This window comes from Choloepus didactylus, chromosome 3 (assembly GCF_015220235.1).
Source record: "Choloepus didactylus isolate mChoDid1 chromosome 3, mChoDid1.pri, whole genome shotgun sequence".
In the NCBI taxonomy this organism is placed as follows: Eukaryota; Metazoa; Chordata; class Mammalia; order Pilosa; family Megalonychidae; genus Choloepus; species Choloepus didactylus.
The window spans coordinates 211,266,241-211,287,434 of record NC_051309.1 but is presented as its reverse complement, the minus strand read 5'-3'; the positions used below and the strand labels follow the sequence as shown (position 1 = coordinate 211,287,434).

Below are 21,194 nucleotides of genomic sequence, written 5' to 3'. Positions count from 1 at the left end.
TCAGTATTTGTGCTATTTGCAGACTGAAGGGACAAAAATACCTCACTCAGATATGTACTATTATTAAATATATAGGTAAATGCTCTTGTGATGAATAAATACCAGTTCATCACAAAAGAGTGGCTTGTTCCAATCACTGGGGAATAAAAGTACAAGCCTGTGGGAATTTATCAAAGTTTCTGACTTTAATAAAGAATCTATACCTGAAGGGTTGGGAACCACTGCTATAGAGCTAAATTTCTGGATGGCTGCCCAGATATACAGATGTTTGATAAAACAAATACTATAGCGACTGTTTTTGGAACAGTTTACTACTTAGTAGAAACAACATATGAATAAGTTCAGGCAACGATAAACAAGTGGCAGAGGGACTGAAACAAATTTGAGACTTGAGGAACATCAAAGTAAAAGCAATTAGTGTGTTGGAAACTAAATGGTGGAAGGCTACATTTTTTACAAAACTGGGGTTCATGGCACAGTCAGGTAGCCCATGATTTAAGTCTCAACCCTAAATATGTGTTACCTGGCTAGCAGTCAGAGAGAGTCCATTCTTTTATAATATGAGCACTCTTTTTAATATTGCAATATAACAAAAATATCCATGCACATTTTTATTGCACATTTGACCTGTATTTAATCGGTATTAGATTCTTCGATTGGTGGATTGCATGATTAGGTGATCAAAGTTGGGAGAAAAGAACGTGATCCACTGAGTGTGCATCACTGCCTCCAAATTCTCCCCCAAAGTATCAAGGACCAAGAAATGGTTTTGAAAGCAGGCAGGAAGTTCTGTGTTGCTATAGGTGTTAAGGTGGAGCAGATGTGGCTGTGCCACATCTCATTTGAGGGTTAATTCAACCCCATCAACTAAGCGTCTGGAGCAGCAGCAGTGGCGATGGCTCTGGATCTTGGAGGGGGTGGGTGGGTGGAGGAAAGGAGCTTACTGCTTCTGAAACAAGGTGGCTACAGCTACCAAGGAGGCATCTGCAGATAAACAGCTGCCAGGGTAAAGGTCACAGTCCTCGCTCGTGGTCCAATGGGGAGTATGTTCATCTAATCAAGGCAACTGGATGATTCTCTTCCCCTGGCTTCCCAGCATCTTTCTGTGACATCGCACCTCCTGATGTTCCCTCTGAAGGCTCCCAGTGGCATTGTGCCGGTTTGAATGTATTATGTCCCCCAGAAAAAGCCATATTCTTTGATGCAATCTTGTGGGGCAGGCATAATAGTGGGGAATAAGTTGGAAAGTTTGGATTAGGTTGTTTGCATGGAGATGCGCCCCACCAAACTGTAGATGATAACTGATGGGATATTTCCATGGAAGTGTGGCTCCACCCATTCAGGGTGGGCCTTGATCAGTGGAGCCATATAAATGAGCTCTCTCAAAGAGAAGGAACAGAGTGCAGCTGGGAGTGATGTTTTGAAGAGGAGCAAGCTTGCTAGAGAGGAATGTCCTGGGAGAAAGCCGTTTTGAGGCCGGACCTTTGGAGCAGACGGCAGCTGCCTTCCCAGCTAACAGAGGTTTTCCGGACGCCATTGGCCATCCTCCGGTGAAGGTACCTGATTGCTGAGGTGTTACCTTGGACGTTTTGTGGCCTTAAGACTGTAACTGTGTAGCAAAATAAACCCCCGTTTTATAAAAGCCTATCCATCTCTGGTTTTTTGCATTCTGCAGCATTAGCAAACTAGAACAGATTTTGGTACCAGGAGTGGGGTGCTGATGCTGCTGTGTTTGCAAATACCAAACATGTTGGAGTGGCTTTTCAAATGGATAAGGGGAAGATTCTGGAAGAATTGTGAGGAGCTTGATAGAAAAGGCCAAAACTGCTTTACAGAGACTGTTTGTGGAAATATGGACTCTAAAGATGCTTCTGATGAGGCCTTGACCAGAAATGATGAATGTGTTGTTGCAAACTGGAAGAAAGGCGATCCTTGTTTTAAAGTGGCAGAGAATTTGGCAAAATTGAGTCCTGGTGTCAGATGGAAGGAAGAAGTTGAAAGCGACAACCTGGAATACTTAGCTGAGGAGATCTCCAGACTACGTGTGGAGGACGTACCCTGGCTTCTCCTTGCAGCTTATAGTAAAATGTGAGCGGAAAGAGATAAACTTAGAACTGAACTCTTGGGTTCAAAGAGACCAGAAGCTGATCGCTTGGAAAATTACGAGCTTCCAGGGAGTGGAATCCCAGAAGCTACAGCCCAACATGAGGATGTTACCAAACATGGAACCCAGCTGCCATTTCAGTACAAGCCAAGATTGGAGATGGAATTTTCCAGAAAGGATTTGTGGAAAGTCCTATTGTCTGATGGCTTTGACCCCTGCATGCTTCATGCAAAGCCAACAGAATTTTTGTGAGATTTTTACAGACAGAGCCATTGCCAGTCTGGACTGGAGGAGACAGACAAGGAACAAACTGAAGGAAAAATTTCTTCAAAGACAGAGCCATGGAGGTTGAGGTCTGGAGTTAAGAGGTCTTGGGCTGGGAGAGTGGAGCAGCCCACACGCATGGAAAGGGTGAGTTTGCCCTGGAGGTCGAGGGCGGGCCTTCCACCTCGATGCTCAGGAACTGTCTTGCCACCCCAAGCCCCAAAGAGGGTAGAGCACATTTCCAGGGAATTGGGGAGAGCCTGGCTGCCACCACACTGTTCTGAAGGGGTTGAGCGTGTGCCCCGGAGATGGAAGGGAATCTGGGAGCTGCCCCAAGGTTTGAGGAAGGTGGGGCCAAGAAGGTGGTCTCCCCAATGTGTGGATATGTTGGAGCACTCACCCAAGCATTTGGAGAGGAAACAGCTGCCAAAAAGGCCCTTGGGAAGGGTTAGGCTCCCACTCTCTCAAGCCCCAAGGATGCAACGTTGTTCTGTTAATGACTCTCACACTTTGAAATCTAATGGAGTTTGTCCTGCAGGTTTTAGGAACTGTTTTGGTCCTGTTAACCCTGTTTTCCTTACTCTTTCTCCTTATGGCAATGGGAATGTTTATCCTATGAATGTCCCTCCTTTGTATACTGGAAGCATATAGCTTGTTCTAAGTCCACAGATCCAAAGCTAAAGGAAAAGTATGCCTTAGGACTGACCATGCCTATATTTGATTTTGATAGGATCTTGTACTTAACTTTTGTTACTGAAATGATTTAAGTTTTTGTGATATTGTGATGGAATGAATGTATTTTGTATTTGGAAAGAGTATGTTTTTCTGGGGTCCAGGGGGTGGAATGTGCCGGTTTGAATGTATTATGTCCCCCAGAAAAAGCCATATTCTTTGATGCAATCTTGTGGGGCAGACATAATAGTGGGGATTAAGTTGGAAAGTTTGGATTAGGTTGTTTGCATGGAGATGTGCCCCACCAAACTGTAGATGATAACTGATGGGATATTTCCATGGAGGTGTGACCCCACCCATTCAGGGTGGGCCTTGATCAGTGGAGCCATATAAATGAGCTCTCTCAAAGAGAAGGAACAGAGTGCAGCTGGGAGTGATGTTTTGAAGAGGAGCAAGCTTGCTAGAGAGGAATGTCCTGGGAGAAAGCCGTTTTGAGGCCGGACCTTTGGAGCAGACGGCAGCTGCCTTCCCAGCTAACAGAGGTTTTCTGGACGCCATTGGCCATCCTCCGGTGAAGGTACCCGATTGCTGAGGTGTTACCTTGGACATTTTGTGGCCTTAAGACTGTAACTGTGTAGCAAAATAAACTCCTGTTTTATAAAAGCCTATCCATCTCTGGTGTTTTGCATTCTGCAGCATTAGCAAACTAGAACAGGCATGGAGTTTTAACCAGTTTTAGCTCGATGAAAGTATCAATTGGTATGTGTGACTTGGCCTGGACACTTCACCCCACTGGAGGTGGTAGCGCACAGCCAGAGCAGAGAAACTCTATAGCAGAGGAAAAATCTTTTCTCTTTTCATAATTATGTAGTAACCATGACCGGGGCTAACTTTATGTGCCAGTTTGGACAATTTGGTAGAACAGCCTGTGAAACTACATTTAATGAAAAGAGTGTGGTGTTTATTAAATGAAATCGGGATCAGCAGGAGTTATGTGTCTGGGTTTTCCACTTTCTGGCAGGTTTGCTGTATTTTGTGGGTGCAAGTACATGTGCATGTGATAGCTCTACAGATCAATTAAGAGGAACAGCTTCAGAACAGGTAAGTTGCGGGATGGGTAGAGACCTCATTCTGTAATTAGTTTTCAGTTAGTTTCTCTTTATAATAGGGCTGCCAGATAAAATACAGAATGCCAAATGACATCCGAATTTCAGGTAAACAATGAAAAAAAAATCTTAGTATTGGTATGTCCTGTGCAATATTTGGGCTGTATTTACATTAAAAAATTTTTTTTGTTTATCTGAAAAGCAAATGTCACTGGCATCCTGTATTTTTATTTGCTATATCTAGCAATCCAATTTTATACCATAACTTTAATGGGACTGTAAGTGCTAAATTAAAAGAAAAAGTAGATGAAAGAAAGATAAGTGGCCTAATTCAGAAAGAGAATAAGTAGGCAAAGACTTTGAAGTGGCTTTGGCATGGTGCACCAAAAGGGAGCTAGAAGATAAGTGGCACATAGACTGAGAAGCAGTATTTCCGTATTCCCAGAAACATTCTAACCTCTTTACAAAGCACTCCAGTCTTGAAGTTTCAATAGCCAGCCAGTAATCTCTACTCGGATGTTCTGTTGGCACCTGTAACTCGACCCTGTTAGTTATAAAGGTGGTTGGACAGAAGGATTTCTGTTTGCCATGTGTGATGGTTAGGTTCACGTGTCAATTTGGACAAGTGATGGTGCCCAGGTGTCTGGTCAAGCAAGCACCGGCCTAACTGTTACTGCAAGTACATTTGTGGCTGGTTAATAAACCAGAAGGCTGGTTTATTAAATCATCAGTCAATTGACTGCATCTAAATGACTGATTACATCAATGAAGGATGTGTCTTCCGCAAGGAGAGAATTCCATCAGCTGGATTTAAACCAATCAGTTGAAGACTTTTAAGGGAGAAGAGAGAGCCTTTACTTCTTCAGCCAGCCAGCCTCTCCTGAGGAGTTTATCGAACACCTTCATTGGAGTTGCCAGCTTGCAGCCTGCCCTATGGAATTTAGACCTGTGCATTCCCACAGCTGCATGAGACACTTTCATGAAATCTTATATTTACAGATATCTCCTGTTGGTTCTGTTTCCCCAGAGAACCCTAACCAATGCACCATGGGTATTGTGGAAAGAAAGATTTGGCCAGGATCTCTGAAACCTAAACAGCTGCTACTGCAGCTACATTTTCCTGAAGAGTATATCCAAAGCAGTGTAAACTCCAAACCTTTGTGTAACCTACTCTGGTAAGATGGACTGGCCACACATGAGCTGCAGTGATTCTCTTTCCACTGAGTTTTGTGACTTAGATTGGAAATAGGGTGAATGATCTTGATTTTCTTTCTCTAAGCACACACCCTTAGATTGGCTCTTTGGGTCTTAACACTCAGATGGTTAGAGGAGCCAGAAGGGTATTTGTCCAGGAAAAAGTGTTAGTTTAATCCAGGTCCATTGATATTACTCCTCTTGTTGTATAGCCTGATGGTATATCCCAAATCACTCCATTGGGTTAGGGCCAATTCCCTTAGAAGAGAAGGAGCAGGGAAGGAGCTGTGTCAGTCACTGCGTCTTCAAGTGTATGGCCAAAAATATATACTCGAACAAGACTCATCGTTTTTCCTCTTAATCTTTCCTCACTGGCACAATATCATTCAAGTCACACAGGCTCAGAACCCTGGCATTATTTGTGACCACATACTCTTTAGTGTTATTCTCTTCCTCTGTAGCTGGTCAGTTATTAAGTTCAGTGCTTTCTACCTCTACACTGCATCTCCCACAGCCCTGGCCACTCGCCTAATTCAGACCATCATTACTTCCCATCAGGATGGTTGGTCATGAACTAGTCTCCTCACATCTAATTTCTCTGCTCTTTAAGCCATCTTCTTTAAAATGCTGAAAAACTTTTCTCAGACACACCTCTGATTATATACTTGGCTATATAAAATCCTTCAAACTCCACCCCCTCCTCTCCCCATGTCATGGGGTCCAGTCATGGGAGAGGAAGGCTGTAGAAGCTGAGAACCAGGTGGGGTCTGACAGACGAATCTAGAGCTGACTGGCAATTTGCTGCCCTGCAATCCTTGGGAAAATACTATAATTGTCAGAGGTGGCAGGAAAGCAGGCGGGCTTCCTGAGATATAAACCCACTTCCAAATGATGAAAATGAAGAAAGAGAAGCTGGAGAAAATTTGTTCAGTTCATCTCCTTTCAAAGGAAACAAAACCCAGAAAATGGATTGAATCCCGAATGAACAAGAAAAAGGCTCCTAGTGAGCTGAACTACACAAGTAGAGGAAATGAACAAAAGACCTTTTCTAGTGGAAGGGATCTGTGTACATTCTAGGGTAAACACTTGGCCAGAAGATAATTCAGAAAGTGGTTACAAAAGAAGTTAAGGGGTAAAAGGTACAAAAGCTAACCAGAGTGGACTTTGCTAAGCCTCTCTTTGTCTTAACATTTCCCCTGTTCTTAAGTCTAATTGGTCAAGACTTTTCCTAAAAGATTGCAAGGGAATTTAATCTTTATATTAGGGATTTGGGGGTTCTTTAGTAAGTGACTCTGATTACACAGCATTACATATATTATGTGTGTGACCTGGACCACAGCTCCCCTGGGTTTCTCTGAGGTCCTTACACTCATTTCCCTGAGGATTACGGATCAAAAGTGAATGGCTTCTCAGTGGGGGAAGCTGGGCATTTTAACTGCTAAGCCTCAAAGCTGCTATTTGTGGCCTGATTGATGATGCCTTGAATCAGAATACAGATCTGGAGGAGAGCACAGCTTTTCACGTGAGCCTTGTCACCAGGGCAGCTACAGAAATGAATTTCTAATAACACTTGCCATCGACTCACTGATTTAACTCCAAGAGGAGTCCCACAAAACAGGATTTATTTGATCCATACAGTCATCAATGGCATCACCTGTATGGATTATCTTAACCACAAGTAAGTCCAACTGGGAAATTTACCTTACATTTGTTATATTAAACCATTATTGAAAACAAAAAGCAAAAGACAAATTTCTTATTTTTAGACCAGCCAATCAAATGATTTGGTCATCAGCAACTAACAACATACACCGAGCACAGCTGACTTAGTCCATTTAGAGTGCTCTTTTGCTTTTTAAAAAAATGAAGTCCATGTTTTCTATTTATTTTCTGTGCTTGAAGAGAAATTAAGCTTTTGAAAATAAAGAATCAGGCTAGAAGTTGTCTCCGATTGGGCTGCCCCATGCCACAGTGATGAACGATATCTCTAGTTATTCCAGCACATTCTCCAGGCCCTTGGATTTTTTACTACCTTATTTTTATCATGTGGTCCCTTCTAAGAAACAAAAATGAGTCTTCAAGGCTTTGCCTGGGTGAGCAAAGAGGCACAACTAGTCTTTACTAGATTAGAGTTGCTTCTTAATAAAGAGATGTATTAATTTGAATATCAGATGATTTTCCAAAAATGTTAATGGTAGGAAGGGCCAGTAATATTTTCCTAGATGCAACTCTTCTGAGAGCGCAAGGTCTGCATCTAGATATTGTGCTGTATGTATTTCAGTTCACTGGAACACCACATGTCAAAAGAAAGTCTGATGGTGTATTTAAAACCTCTTTTACCCCCAATAGCAACTAGATGCTCTTTCCATCATTCTTGTTGTGAAAATAAGTGAGCAAGCTCCAGAAATGGATTTTTATGCTTTAAATGCATAGATTAATGGTCAGGATATCTCTGTGAATCAGGAAAGGGAGTGGGAAGGCTCAGCCAGGGGGACCTCAAAGGAAAGGAAAAGACACAGTATCATTTGTCTTTTGTTCTGAGATGGAAATAAACTGTCTCCAGTCCCGATAAGCCTCCTTTTGATCTTCCTCTTGGAATAAGGACAGATAAACAACTGGTGGTTTTACATTTGCTTTTAAAATTCAAAGTGAAGTCCACACCAAACCAAACGATCAATGGGCATTATTTCTGCCAGAAAGCCACATCAGTGACCTGCTCATTATTCTATCTATCTGCTTCCCCAAAGCGCAAAATCCCCGACAGCAGCCAGGAAATGAACTCAGAGATCAGGGTTCTGTCTTTCCTGATGGTGACCCTGTGGTTATGACGGTTTGTTAGAAGATTCTAATTTATTATCATAGTGTTAGGAGGAGCACATACTGTGCAAAGGTCATGGGTATAGGAAATGGGGTTTAGAATTTTCTGTGAAGCTCATTATTAGCCCAGAAATAGTACGTCAACATGTATCTTCATCTCCACGGTGTTATAATGGGTCAGAATGAACGTGATGTTTAATACTTGGAAATTTGGGGGTTTTACTACTGGATAGATCAAGGTTAGAATCTACTCAACATTAATCATTTTTAAGTTTTTATTAGTTCATTGTTCCTCACAGATAAATCAACCATACCCAATGGGAAATCCTATTTTTAGAATGTTAATATTTTACTATCTAAGAACTAGAAGGAAGCAGTGGAATGATATATATGATAGATAGATTTTTTTTTTTTTTTTTTTTTTTTGCTTTGGGGTTTGGATATATGGGGATTTAAGTTTTGATTCTGTCATTTAGTTATCTACAAGACCTTGAGCAAATTACTTAATCCCTCATACCTCAGTGTTTTTGTAAAATGGGGAAATAACTCCTACCTTGTAGAGTTTTACTGTTTTTAAGTCTAGAATCATGGATTATTGCCTGGCTTAGAGTAGAAACTCAATGAAGAACACACAGCTCTTCCTACTCATAAAAATCACCACTGATTGGATGTCAGGGCACCTTAGTGAGTCTACAGATAAGCCCTAGATTTTGCTTTATGTCTCTGGCCAAGTCTTAACTTGTGGAACCTCAGTTAGCCCATCTTACAAATGGAAGAGGTGGTCTAAATAAGGGTTTTATAACCCATTGCTTTTATTACCTTTCATCAAATTCTCAAAGAGATTAAGAATACAGAGGAATATTTCACAAATTAGGTCCCTCGAGTTCTAAATTCTGTGATTTATGCGATAAAGCTGATTTCAAATGTATTTAGTATAATAAGTTTATTTATTGTTGTTATTAGAACTTGACATGCTCCAAAAAGTTACCATGTATGAGAATATTCTTGAGAAATCAAATATATTATGATGAATGCATTTTAATATTACCTTTAATATTTGAAGAGCCACACAGTTCTTGTAGGAGGAGAGAAACACAATAAAATGCCTCATTTAAAACTCAGTTACAATCACTGAGAACCAAACTGACTAAACAGTCTTTGACAGTAATTAGAAATTAATTGAAGTCTTTTGAATTGAGAGTTAACGGGCATGCATTATTGATTCTGGAAGACCTAGTTCAGAATACTCTTCTGTACATTACAGAAAATGTGAGTAGACACTATTTTGTAGACATTGAATGCTAGAGGTATAGAGTCACTTAACATGTCTGATGAGAAAAATGAAAGATATGGCCTCAGCTATGGGCTTTTAATCTTGGGGCATAACTTAAGGGTCCAACTTTTGATTCATTGCTCAAAGGTTAAAGATTCACAGGAGTCCATTCTGTGGCTTAGAGCCCCTAAAGCTATGAAAGTCTGTGACATGAAGTAAAGCTCATTTAATGTTTTTGGAATATGTTAATTTCAATTTTATTTAGTAGTTATTAGAATATTTCATGGGAAGCCATCTCAAAAGCTGCAGGAGGAATATGGTAGATTGCACAGCAGTCCCCCAAAAGACATTCAGCTAACCCGTGAATGTTAGCTTATATGGCAACAAGGGCTTGGCTGATGGATCAAGTTAAGGATCACAAGATGGGGAGATGATCCTGGATTCTCCAGGAGGATCCTAAGTGCAACCACTTATCTTTTTAAGAGGGAGGCAGAGGAAGATTTGATACTGGAGAAGGAGGGGAGAAGGCAAGGTGACCATCGAGGCTGGATGATGTGGCCATAAGCCGAGGCACATCTGAAGCCACGGGAAGCTGCAAAAGACAAATAATGGATTCTTCCTTAGAGCCTACAAAGGGCCACAGCCCTGCTGACACCTTGGTTTTTGCCCAGTGATACTGCTTTCAAACTGCTGGCCTCCAGAACAAGGAAGTATTTCTGTAGTTTTAAGCCAACAAATTTGTGGTCATTTGTTACAGCAGCCTCAAGAAACTAATACAGGGACAAATGGTTAGGCCTTTCAAAGATGTGCAAATCCTTCAGTGGTGAAGGAGAGAAAAGTCAAAACTCCCCTCCTCCCCACTGACCTAGAGGACCAGTTACACTTGGGGATGAGAGCAAAAATAGAAATAAGGAGCTGCAACTAAATGATCATTCTCTCCCAATAAAATGTCAAGGATTTTTATAAATGCTAGGTGAGTCTTTCAGGATTGGTGTGGTGGTTTGAAGCTGTATGTACCCCAGAAAGACATATCCTTAAATTTAATCCATTCCTGTGGGTTCACACCCACAGGAAGTAAGACTTTTTGATGAGGCTACTTCAGTTAAGGTGTGACCCACCTCATTGAGGATGGGTCTTAATCTTACAAGAGAATGAAATTCAGACAAAGAGAAATTCAGCAAGGGGGTGAAAGCAACGAAACCGTAAGAGAAGGGAGAGACTAGTAGATGTTGTCATGTGCTTTGCCATGTAGCAGATGAACCAAGGATCGCCAGCAGCTGGTCTTTAGGAAGAAAGCATTGCCTTGACAATGCCTTGATTAGGACATTTTCCTGGTCTCAAACTTTAAGTTAATAAATTCCCATTGTTTAAGCAAATCCAATTCATGGTGTCTGCTTTAACCAGCCTAGGAAACTAAAACAAATGGTATAATGTATGTTATGTAGGCTATAGTGACCTAAATTTATTCTTTTTTTTTTTTTTTTTTTTTTTTCCAGAGTCAAACACAACAGCACTTTATTAACAAGGATTGAGTAACATGATCACAATGAAATACTCGTAAGTCTAAATGGTATCTTGGGCAGCACATAAATGATATCAAGGGTAAAACCCCAATGTTTCTGTCTCATGGTAGTTCAATGAGACAGTGCGTGTAAGCAAGGAAAGACAAGAGTGACATGTACACCATAAATTGACTATAAAACACTTCAACTTTGAGAAGGGTAATGAATGGTCATACCTGTCACTACAAGAGGAGCCATTTGAGTACCTATTAATTGGGCCAGACAGTCCTGTTACATGTTAATACTGCCTGGTACTAAACCCTGGTGTTGATTTCTTCTCAATTTAAGAATCATGCTTTTGATAGGGGCCATTAATCTTTCTCATTGAAAGAGTACAAACCAGTCTGAACTTAGAGCATTGGGTCTAAGAGTCAACTTCTTGCAACACTGATATATTTTCCTTGAGTTCCCTACTGGTGCTAAATGAGCATAATGTTACCATAATCTGAAGATGACATGGGGGCACAAAGGAGCCTATATATATATATATATATATATATATATATATATATATATATATATATGTAATGAAGAGTATCACATATCCTAGTATCATATGACATAGAATTTATGGTCAAAATTATTCAAGACATTTTAGTTTTCCTGTGGCCTCTCAATTTAATGAAGTGAAGAACACCAGTATATTATTAAAGGTCCCTTTTAATCACATGATATTTTGAAGTGGATATTTGGAATGCTCAGAAGATTCCACTTTCAGTCCCCTAAGGCCTCCTAAAACATAATTTAAGTGGGATTTGAATAGGAACAAGTATCTTCAGACTCAGTTGAAACAGTAGTAGTTTCTGTTTAAATCCTGGGAAAACCTTAGATAACATGCCTTGTTTGTAAAACTGATAGAAGACCAGATTAGCACATGAAAAGGAAAATTCACCAGATATCAAGGTGGGTAAATGCCCAATTATTTTGAGTCCTCATAATCTGTGCAAAGCTAGATGGTACAACTAGGCCAAGTCTCACTAGGCATCCAGTTTGAGAAAGATGTTTTCCTATTTGATGCACAAGGGAAGAATTTCATGAAAATGTGGGGAGGGGGAGCAGCAGCTCTGTGCTTCTTGCTGTGTTACCTTTATTATGCTCCTAGTGTCATTGAGACTAGATTAAAAATGGCCCACAAGAATGTTCTAATCACCACCCACTTTTTCCCCCTTTCTTCTTTTTCTGCTGCTGTTTCTTTTTTGTTGCTGGAGCCCCTGCAGGTTTCTGGTGTCTTGGGGGTACAATATTACTTGTAGAGGCAGATACTGTTGCTGCACTGCCAGGTCTTGGGGAGGTGGGTGGACTGCTCACAGTTTTACTGGCATCCAGTTCAGATGAAGCTCCTGCAGTTGCTCCCTGGGTCCCTTTTCCAATCTGATCCTTCTTTTTACCCTTCTTTCTTCCTCGGTAGTAAGAACGTTCTCTCATTGGTAACCATCTTTCTGGATCTGGGGTAACTTTTGGGTCATAATTCTTAGGCAGTTTACCCTTCTTTTTCTTCTTCTTCTTTTTCAAATCTCCCTGTCCTTGCTCCTTTGGTTGATTATCTCCAGCAACTTTTCCACCCTTCTTCCGAATGTACGTAGCACCAGGAGAATTTTCAAGAGCCTCAACATCTACTTTTAGTGACATACTGTCCGACGAGGGTAAGTGTTTACTAAGAATTTTGGCTTTCTCAGGATCTACAAGTGAGTAAGCAGAAATAAGCTGTGCCAGGGTGTGAATATCTTTTGGATTTTGTTTCCATAGCTGTTCTAGGTCACTAATTGCCTCCTTCTTCCGTCCATATTTGAGTTTGAAGTTTGCAGCTTCTCTTATCAAGGACAAATGAGCTGGAGATTTGGGCTGATGGTTTTGATACCACTGGATAGCTTGTGTGAAGACCTCAATGGCACTATCAATATCCTCCTCATGGCTGTACATGGTCACTAATGCAGATACCATGCCTGGTTTATGCTTTAACTCCTCTATGCTTCTCAATATTAAACATGCTTTGGAAATATTACCTTGGGAAATTTTCAGCTGTGCCATAGTCAGCTTAATTTCAGCTGCATTTTCTGGATGCTGATCTGAAAATTCCTGAAAGCAGCTCTATTGCTTTTATATGTTGCTTTTCACGGCAGAGCTGGGCAGCTTGGATTAACACAGGCAGGAGATGCTCAGGACTTTGGGACTGTAGACTGGTGGATATTTTGCGGCATTGTTCTGCCTGGTTTGTGTACATAGCAAGTAAAGCTTTATTAAATTCTATAGCTTGCAGTTGTTTCTTGGAAAGCTTAAACTCTACTCCCTCTGCATTCGTTAATTTCACCTTCTTCTTGGAGTCAAAGACATTTTGGTCCTTATTAATGGTAATGATGTTATTTGCAATTACAGCTAGCAATCCCACATCTGTTGGCTTAAGTTTTATTATCTGATTGTAAAGTTGCAAAGCTTCCTCTGTATGACCCTGAAGTTGCAGAATATAGGCCATCTGACCATGAATGATGGCGAGTTCTGCCTGTGGGTCTTCTTCAGTTCCATCAGTATCTTCTGATAATGAATGGCGGCAAAGATCTTCAGCCTTTTGTAGGATTTTCATTGCCTGGTTCAGCTGGCCTTGTCCTATCAGTGCACATGCAGCATTATAGCACAGTTCGTGTGTGCCTTCCTGGAGGCCCAAGTTCTCTGGAACCACCTTTTCCCAATTGCTTTGAGCTGCAACAACTGCTGAAAGGTTTGTTTTCCTCTCCTCATCATAATCATCTTGGGAGTTTCGGACGAGATCTCTGTACACAGCCAAGCATTCATCATAGCGTTCCAACCGATATAACACTTGTCCATAAAGCTCTTTTAGTTTGTCTGTCTGCTGGTTGGCACTTTCTATTGTCTTCAAGGCATTCTCAATTCTGTTCAGCCTGTACTCGCAATATGCCTTCTCAAAGGAAAGAGAGTTATTGGCTAACACTTTGGTGTGAGTATTGATGACATTCAAGGCTTCCTTGAAACTTCCATTCTGGATAAGGCATACCACTTTACAGTGCAGGGCCATTACATCATCCTTGTTGATCTGTAGTATTTTGTTGACTGTCTTGAGAGCGCGCGTGAAGTCGCCGTTTTGGCCATAACGGTTCACTTCACTCCAGAGCGCAGGCACCGAAACCCCCCCGCTGCTGCCACTCGCCATCTTGGAGGAGACGCGAAGACCTAAATTTATTCTTAATTCTCAATTATAGGGCTTAAAAATTTCTATTAAATGTGAAGTGAGCAATGACCTGAAAGGGTTCACTGAGCTTCCACAGGTGTCTAATTTCCTTTTCAAAAGTAGTTTACATACAGGAGAAAGTGCTAACAAATAGGGCTTCTAATTAAGGTCTTGCCCAGGGTAGAGCGAGGCTTCTTTGATGAGGAAAGGTTTCAGTCTAAAGCAAATTCTAAATGAGGCTTAACTCCTGCAGATACAAGAATGTCTGTCTTTGGGAGCAGGCTTATTCCAGTGGGGGGCAGAGCTCAGGATTAATTTACAGGCTCAGAACTAAGTCTCGGAAGATCAGTAAGTGTACATGCAATCACCCCTATAAAAAAACTTGATCATAATAATAACAACCCAAAAAGAACAATAATTATGCACCATCCATATGGCGCCATGCTTTTGAGAATAATGCATTTTTATAGACATCATCGGGGGTAGATATTTTTAAAACTAATTTATACAGTCTGGGGAATTAAAGTGGTAATTATTCAAGAGTCAAGTTCCTAGCCTTGTAAGGGTGCTTGTGCAGATATTTCGGTAAATATACTTTCATTCTCACTAACAGGGACCCCTGACAAGGTGTAGCCAGTGGATCCTCCATACCAAAATCACTTCTGGGAAAACTTCTGAATAAGAGAAACCAAAGAAAGGAAATCAACGGGTATTTAGTACCTACTATGTTTCAGGCACATAGTACTGGGCTTTTTATACACTGCAGTTCATCACATTTAATCCTTTTCTTGGAGTAAGTAGCAGTATTTCAGTGTGTTATTGTTATAGTCGGATTAAATGAGGCCATACACATAAAGAATTTAGAGCAGCACCTGGCACCTAGCAACCCCTCAATAAGTGCTAGCCTTTGTTATAATGCAATCAGAGACTCCAGTTTATTTTAAATACATTCCCAACTCACACAACTGTTAAGTGGCAGAATAAGGATTTGAACTTCCTGGATGACAGTTAGTCAGGAGTACGTTATTATTTTGAGCAAATTTCTGATATAGATTTGTATAGTTGGTTCTATTTCAAACATCAGAAAAATTGGAGGCTCTTTCCTTCCACAGCTTAACTGATCTAACAAGAGCTCCCTAAGTGAGTTCCCAAAAGGGACAAAGGAATTAGCTCTCAGAATCTTCCAGGGATTGCAAGATCCATTTTAACAAACCCAAGTTTACTCTCCTTCTGATTTCCTGGTCTCTTGTTCATTTCTGCTGCTTCTCCCACTTTCTCAAATGGATGGTGCTGCTCCCTCTGGTTTCAGATCCTCTCCAGGTAACAGATAAAGTCATTAGAATGAATAAAATGTTTTCTTTTCACTATGAGTTTAACGGTGACTGATGTTGCATGTCTTCCCAATACAGTTGTGATGGTTGCTTTGAAATGTCTTGAACACTGAGTAAACACATTTTAAAAATCAACATATTTTTGAAAGGTGCTTTCTGGAATTGTCCTGAATGCCCTGAAGTGGACAAACATTTGAAGCCTATTTTTTAAAGTTCTTGTCAAAGGTTTGGATTCTTGCAAACCTGTGAAGGACAGCCTCCTACCTGAAACAATCCAGTGCTCTCAGAGCTCATGAGGAATGGGAATTTAATATCTTCATGTATTTTCCTTCTTAAGAGTAATCTGATTACTTAACTCTTGGTGCTTCTAAAGAAACCAAATCATGGCTTTCTTCCCTTTTTTTTTCCATTCTTTTTTTCAGCCACTGGATTAAGGATAACACTACTTAGTTTATTGAATTTAAAGCATGTACAACATTACAGGTTTGGAATGATTTGAGAATTAGAGCAAGTTTTTGGAACTTTTATTGAGCTTTCCCATGTCTCAACCAAATACTAAACTATAAATCAAGCTCACTTTTTCTACTGTAAACATTGCAGACAGATGTTTAAGTGCTCATCTTCAATTTTTAGCAATTCACCCATATTCTCTGTATTAGTCAGGGTTCTCTAGGGAAACAGAACCAACAGGATATGTCTGTAAATATGAGATTTACAGAAATGTCTCATGCCACTGTGGAGATGCATGAATCCAAATTCTGTAGGGCAGGATGCACGAGTCCAAATTCTCTAGGCACGCAGAGAGCTGGCAACTCCGATGAAGGTCTTCGATGAACTTCCCAGGAGAGCCTGGCTAGCCTGGCTGAAGAAGAAGTGAAGGTCCTCTATCTGTCTCCCTTAAAAGCCTCAACTGATTGGGTTAAACCCAGCTAATTGTATTCTCACATTGCAGAAGACATTCGTTTCATTGATGTAATCAGTCACAGATAAAATCAATTGATGATTTAATAAACCAGCCTTCTGGTTTATTAACCAGCCACAAATGTCCTTGCAGTAACGGTTAGACTGGTGCTTGCTTGACCAGACAGCTGGGCACCATCACCTGACTAAGTTGACACATGAACCTCACTTCCTTTTGTCATACCACACATTTTTAGTATCAACATACTTTTGAAATAATTATAGACTCACAAGAAATTGCAAAAATGGCAGTACAGACAAGTCCCGTGCACCTGTCACTCAGCTTTTTCCATAGTGGCATCTTATACAACTATAGCGCATTACTGAAACGAGGAAGTTGCTTGGCATAATGCAATTAACTAGACTACAGACTTTAGTCAGATTTCACCAGTTTTTGCATGCCCTTTTTTTTCTTTGTATGTCTTTGTGGATAATTCTGACATCTAATCACATGTAGAGATTCGTACAACCACCAGAATCAAGAAGCAGAATTCTTCTGTCACCACAAAGGAACCCCTTCATGCTGCTCCTGTAAAGTCCCACTTTCCCTGCCCTTAATAATCCTGGAAATCACTCATTTGTTCTCAGTCTCTAAAATTTTGTCATTCTGAGCATGTTATATAAATATAATCATAAGTATTATATCACTTCTTTATGATAAACAGAAAATAAAATTATCCACTTTTCCAACATGGATCTCTAAAACTCCAAATTTCATAGAATCTTATAATTTAACTTATCAATTATAGTTCTATAATTGGATACACACTTTCTTATTTTACTTCATGAAAATAAAATTACATAATAATTGGATCTGGGTCTGATTTAGTTTTATGGCTTCTAATGCACAATTTTAATGTGTTTTTCATTTGTTCTCCATTTCCTCTACGGAAAAAAGAAAGAAGTAGTTCAAAATTGCTGAGAGAGGGCTGAAAATTGCCTACAGATAGGAACTTTCTCCCTTATAAAAAGATGGTTGTGGTAGGTAGATTAATGTTCTTCTCTCTTCAAACGTCCATGCCTAGTCCCTGTAGTTTGTGAGTGTGTTGTGTTACCTGAACATGGTTGCAGACGGAATTAAGTTTGCTAATCAGCTGAAACAGGAGGATTATCCTGGATTATCCAGGTGGGTATGGAAGAGGGAGGCAGAACAGGAAGTCAGGGGGATGTGACATGAGAATTGAACCTGCTGTTGTTGGCTTTGAAAATGGAGGAAGGGGCCGTAAGCCAAGGAATGTGGGCAACTTCTAGAGGCTGGTAGGACGGCAAATTAGTACCATAGTATCTACCAACAACAATTCTATCAAATGTATATTAAATGGAAACATATGAAATAGAAATGTTTGCATACTACACACAGCATGGAGGAATCTCACCAGCCTAACGCTGAGTGAGGGAAGCGAGACAAAATAGTATGTACAGTATGATTGTTTTTATGTGAAGGCAAAATGGATCTCTGCAGTGAGCCAGCAGGAGAGGGTTTACCTTGGGCAAGGGAGAGGGCACGAGAAGGCTTCTGTAGAGCTGGTAATGCTCTGGCTCTTGATGTGGATTCTGGTTAAACGGCATGTTCAGTTTTGAAAAGGCATCAAGCTGTACATTTAAACATGTACTTCTCTGTGGGTATATTACACTTCAATAGAAAGTTAATAAAAAATGTAATTACTTAGCATGCATGCATGCCAATTTAGTTTTATTTTCTTTAAAACACACACACAGGGACTTGACTCCCAGGGGTGTTAATCTCCTTGGCAACATGGGACCTGGCTCCCAGGGATGAGCCTGGACCCAGCATCATGAAATTGAGGAAGGCTTCTGGATCAAAAGGGGGAAGAAAATTTAAACAAAATCAAGTTTCAGTGGCTGAGAGATCTTAAATGGAGTCTAGAGGTCATCCTGGAGGTTATTCTTATGCATTATAAAGATATCCCGTTTTAGTTTTTAGTGTACTAGAATAACTAGAAGGAAATACCTGAAATTGTTGAACTGCAATCCAGTATCCTTGATTCTTGAAGATGACTGTATAACTATATAGCTTATACAGCGTGACTGTGTGATTGTGAAAACTTTGTGGCTCACACTCCCTTTATCCAGTGTATGGACAAATGAGTAGGAAAAAAGGGACAAAAAGTAAATGAAAAATAGGGGAGAAAAGGAGTATGTGATGTTTTGGGTGCTCTTTTTCACTTTTATTTTTATTTTTATTCTTATTCTTAGTTTTTAGAGTAATGAAAATGCTCCAAAACTTGTGGTGATGAATGCAGAACTATGCAATGACACTGTGAACACTGTACACTTTGGATGACTGTACGGCATGTGAATATATCTCAATAAAAATGCATTAACAAATAAAAAATAAAAAATAAAACACACACACATTATTGCCTTTGTGATCCTGGATTTGCTGTGAATTACTGAATCTTGATGGCAGCCCTAGATGTAAACCTGAAGTTTGTGGTGAATACATATTTACTGGTAGTAATCCAGATACTTATCAAATGGAAATTGTGCTTGCTGACATTCCTTTATTTCCTTAATTCATATTTCAAGGTTCTCACTAAAAGGATATCTTTTCCCCAAAGCAGGCCTATTATCTCCAGTGTAGTCAAACTAATTGCTCTTTGCTCTGCCCTCCCATGGTGCTTGTTTTGTACCTCTGTTATAACATTTACTCCATTATGTATGAAGTTGAACTTAGTTGTCTATGTATCTATCTCACACATTAGGGTGTTCACTTCTGGAGGGAAAACACAATGGCTTGTACATTACCAGATCTGAAATAAATGCTAGTTGGATTGTCTTTATTACTCTAAATTCATAGACTTCTTAAGCCAGTCATTGCTAAAAATAGAACTTAAGTGTAGACTTAAGTTTTTGCATTGTACTTTTTATAAGATTCATAATAAATCTTCAGCAAAATATATGCCATCTAAGCAAATAACAACAGTACTGATTCCTTTATAGTGTGCACTAGAGGGGAGGTGAGGATCAATTTGCTTTGCTTGAGCTGGCTGTGTTCCTACTGCTCCATTTAAGAGATGTGCAGACCAAGGCTGTGCTTCAATCAACAATTCTGATAAAGGACCGCTGCTAAAACTGCAATTTGCTTTAGACATAACTAGATTCTGCATTTCATTGATAAATCATGTCACCAATTTAAGACTCAGTTATGAATGTCAGAAGCTATTGGGGTGGAGAGGTGGTAAACTGGGACAAATCTGTAGATTCAAGGCTCAGAGCACAAATTCATTTCTTTCCTCACAGAAAAAGCTTCTTAATTGTTTTGTGAAGTTCCTTATCTTGCCTGAAGGATGATGCTTTCATATGGAAAGAGTACAAATTTTTAAACAGCTTTAGAACAGATAAGCGATAAGTCATATGATTTAAAGAAAAAGCATTGGTCTGAAAAAGGTTTTAGCAGAAGGAATTTTTCAGAGGTAAGTTTTTCACTCATTGTTCAAAGGACAAAATGAAATATTTACATACATATCTATATATTAATAATCCATCTTTAATTCTAAATAATGACTTGTTACAAGGAAAGTCCATTTAGTTATTTTGGATAAAAGGAACCAAAGTAAGCATTTTTACAATCTTCAACTGCCAATTCTTCTAACTTTCCCCCTCGCCCTTTCGTACAATCTCTCCATATAGAACTCTCTAGTGACAAATGAATGTTAGAGACAGGAGTTTTAACCATCACATCTAAAGGAAAAACAATTTCCTATACTTTGCTTAATTTTAGAACACAATTTAAACTACATCTAAGAATACTTCTTCAATGATTACTGAAGTTGAGCTAACCAAATAAATGCTTTGTTGTTTTCTAAATGTGCAGTAATGTAAGCCCGCCTTTTAAATTGTTCTCCAACATGACTAGACTGTGAAAGTTTTATGTGGTGTTCAGAATTCAGATTGAAATTACCTTTGATTTTTAAGGCTCTCCTTTTTGTAGCCATAGCATGTGTTCTACAGTAAAAGGACCCAGAAATTTCCATGAAGGTGTAATCTTAGGCCTGTTATTTAAACTCATTGGGTCTCTATCCTACAGAGCTGTGAGCCAAGGGACTTGGAAACTTGGAAATGCTCAGGAAAGGTGAACTATTACAATTGTGAATCCCAAACTAAGCACTACTGGGCCCCTGGACAACAGGCCATGAATACAAGGACACAATTCTGGGTATAACTTTCACTTAGTATCAAGTTGGATTTAATGGGTTCCTAAAGTAAATATTGTAGGACTGATCACTAATCAACTTAATCATATATAACCACTTGCTGTAACTTTATTCATTGCACAACTTATCTCAACAGGCCTATACTGTCCTATATTAACCAATTTCCCAATAATAATTAAATTAAAGTCAAAACAATCATATGAAATTATTTTCTGAAAATAGAACATCTGCTGCATTTAAACATAGAAAATTGAGAGTTGCTCCATATGGGTAAATAGGCACTTTTACTCTAAGACATAAAATATAGATGAGAAATAATGTTTTCCTAATTCAGAATTTCTCCCTTCCATTCATTGATTTCACAATTTAGCACTTGATAGTGCTCCTTGTTTGTTGTTGAAGATGCAAATTTATTTCCAAATTTATCAGCAATAAGGTCCCATTTTAGCTGAAACGTATCTACTACTATCTGATATGGAATTTCACTGTGGGGCATACAATTTACGGGAACAACAGGAAATTTTAAAGTTTAAACTGTGATTTTTTTCCTGG

At 39.7% G+C, this 21,194-nt stretch overlaps 2 protein-coding genes across 4 annotated transcripts in view; both read right to left on the bottom strand.

Moving 5' to 3' along the window:
* DLC1 (DLC1 Rho GTPase activating protein) overlaps window positions 1-21,194 on the bottom strand; it is a 438,081-nt gene that overhangs the window by 64,329 nt on the left and 352,558 nt on the right. The window lies entirely within an intron of this gene.
* LOC119530112 (signal recognition particle subunit SRP72-like) lies at window positions 12,131-14,155 on the bottom strand. Its single transcript, XM_037831256.1, is given in 2 exon segments — window positions 12,131-13,071; window positions 13,073-14,155. Coding segments are annotated over 2 exon segments (2,016 nt in total). The 3' UTR covers window positions 12,131-12,138.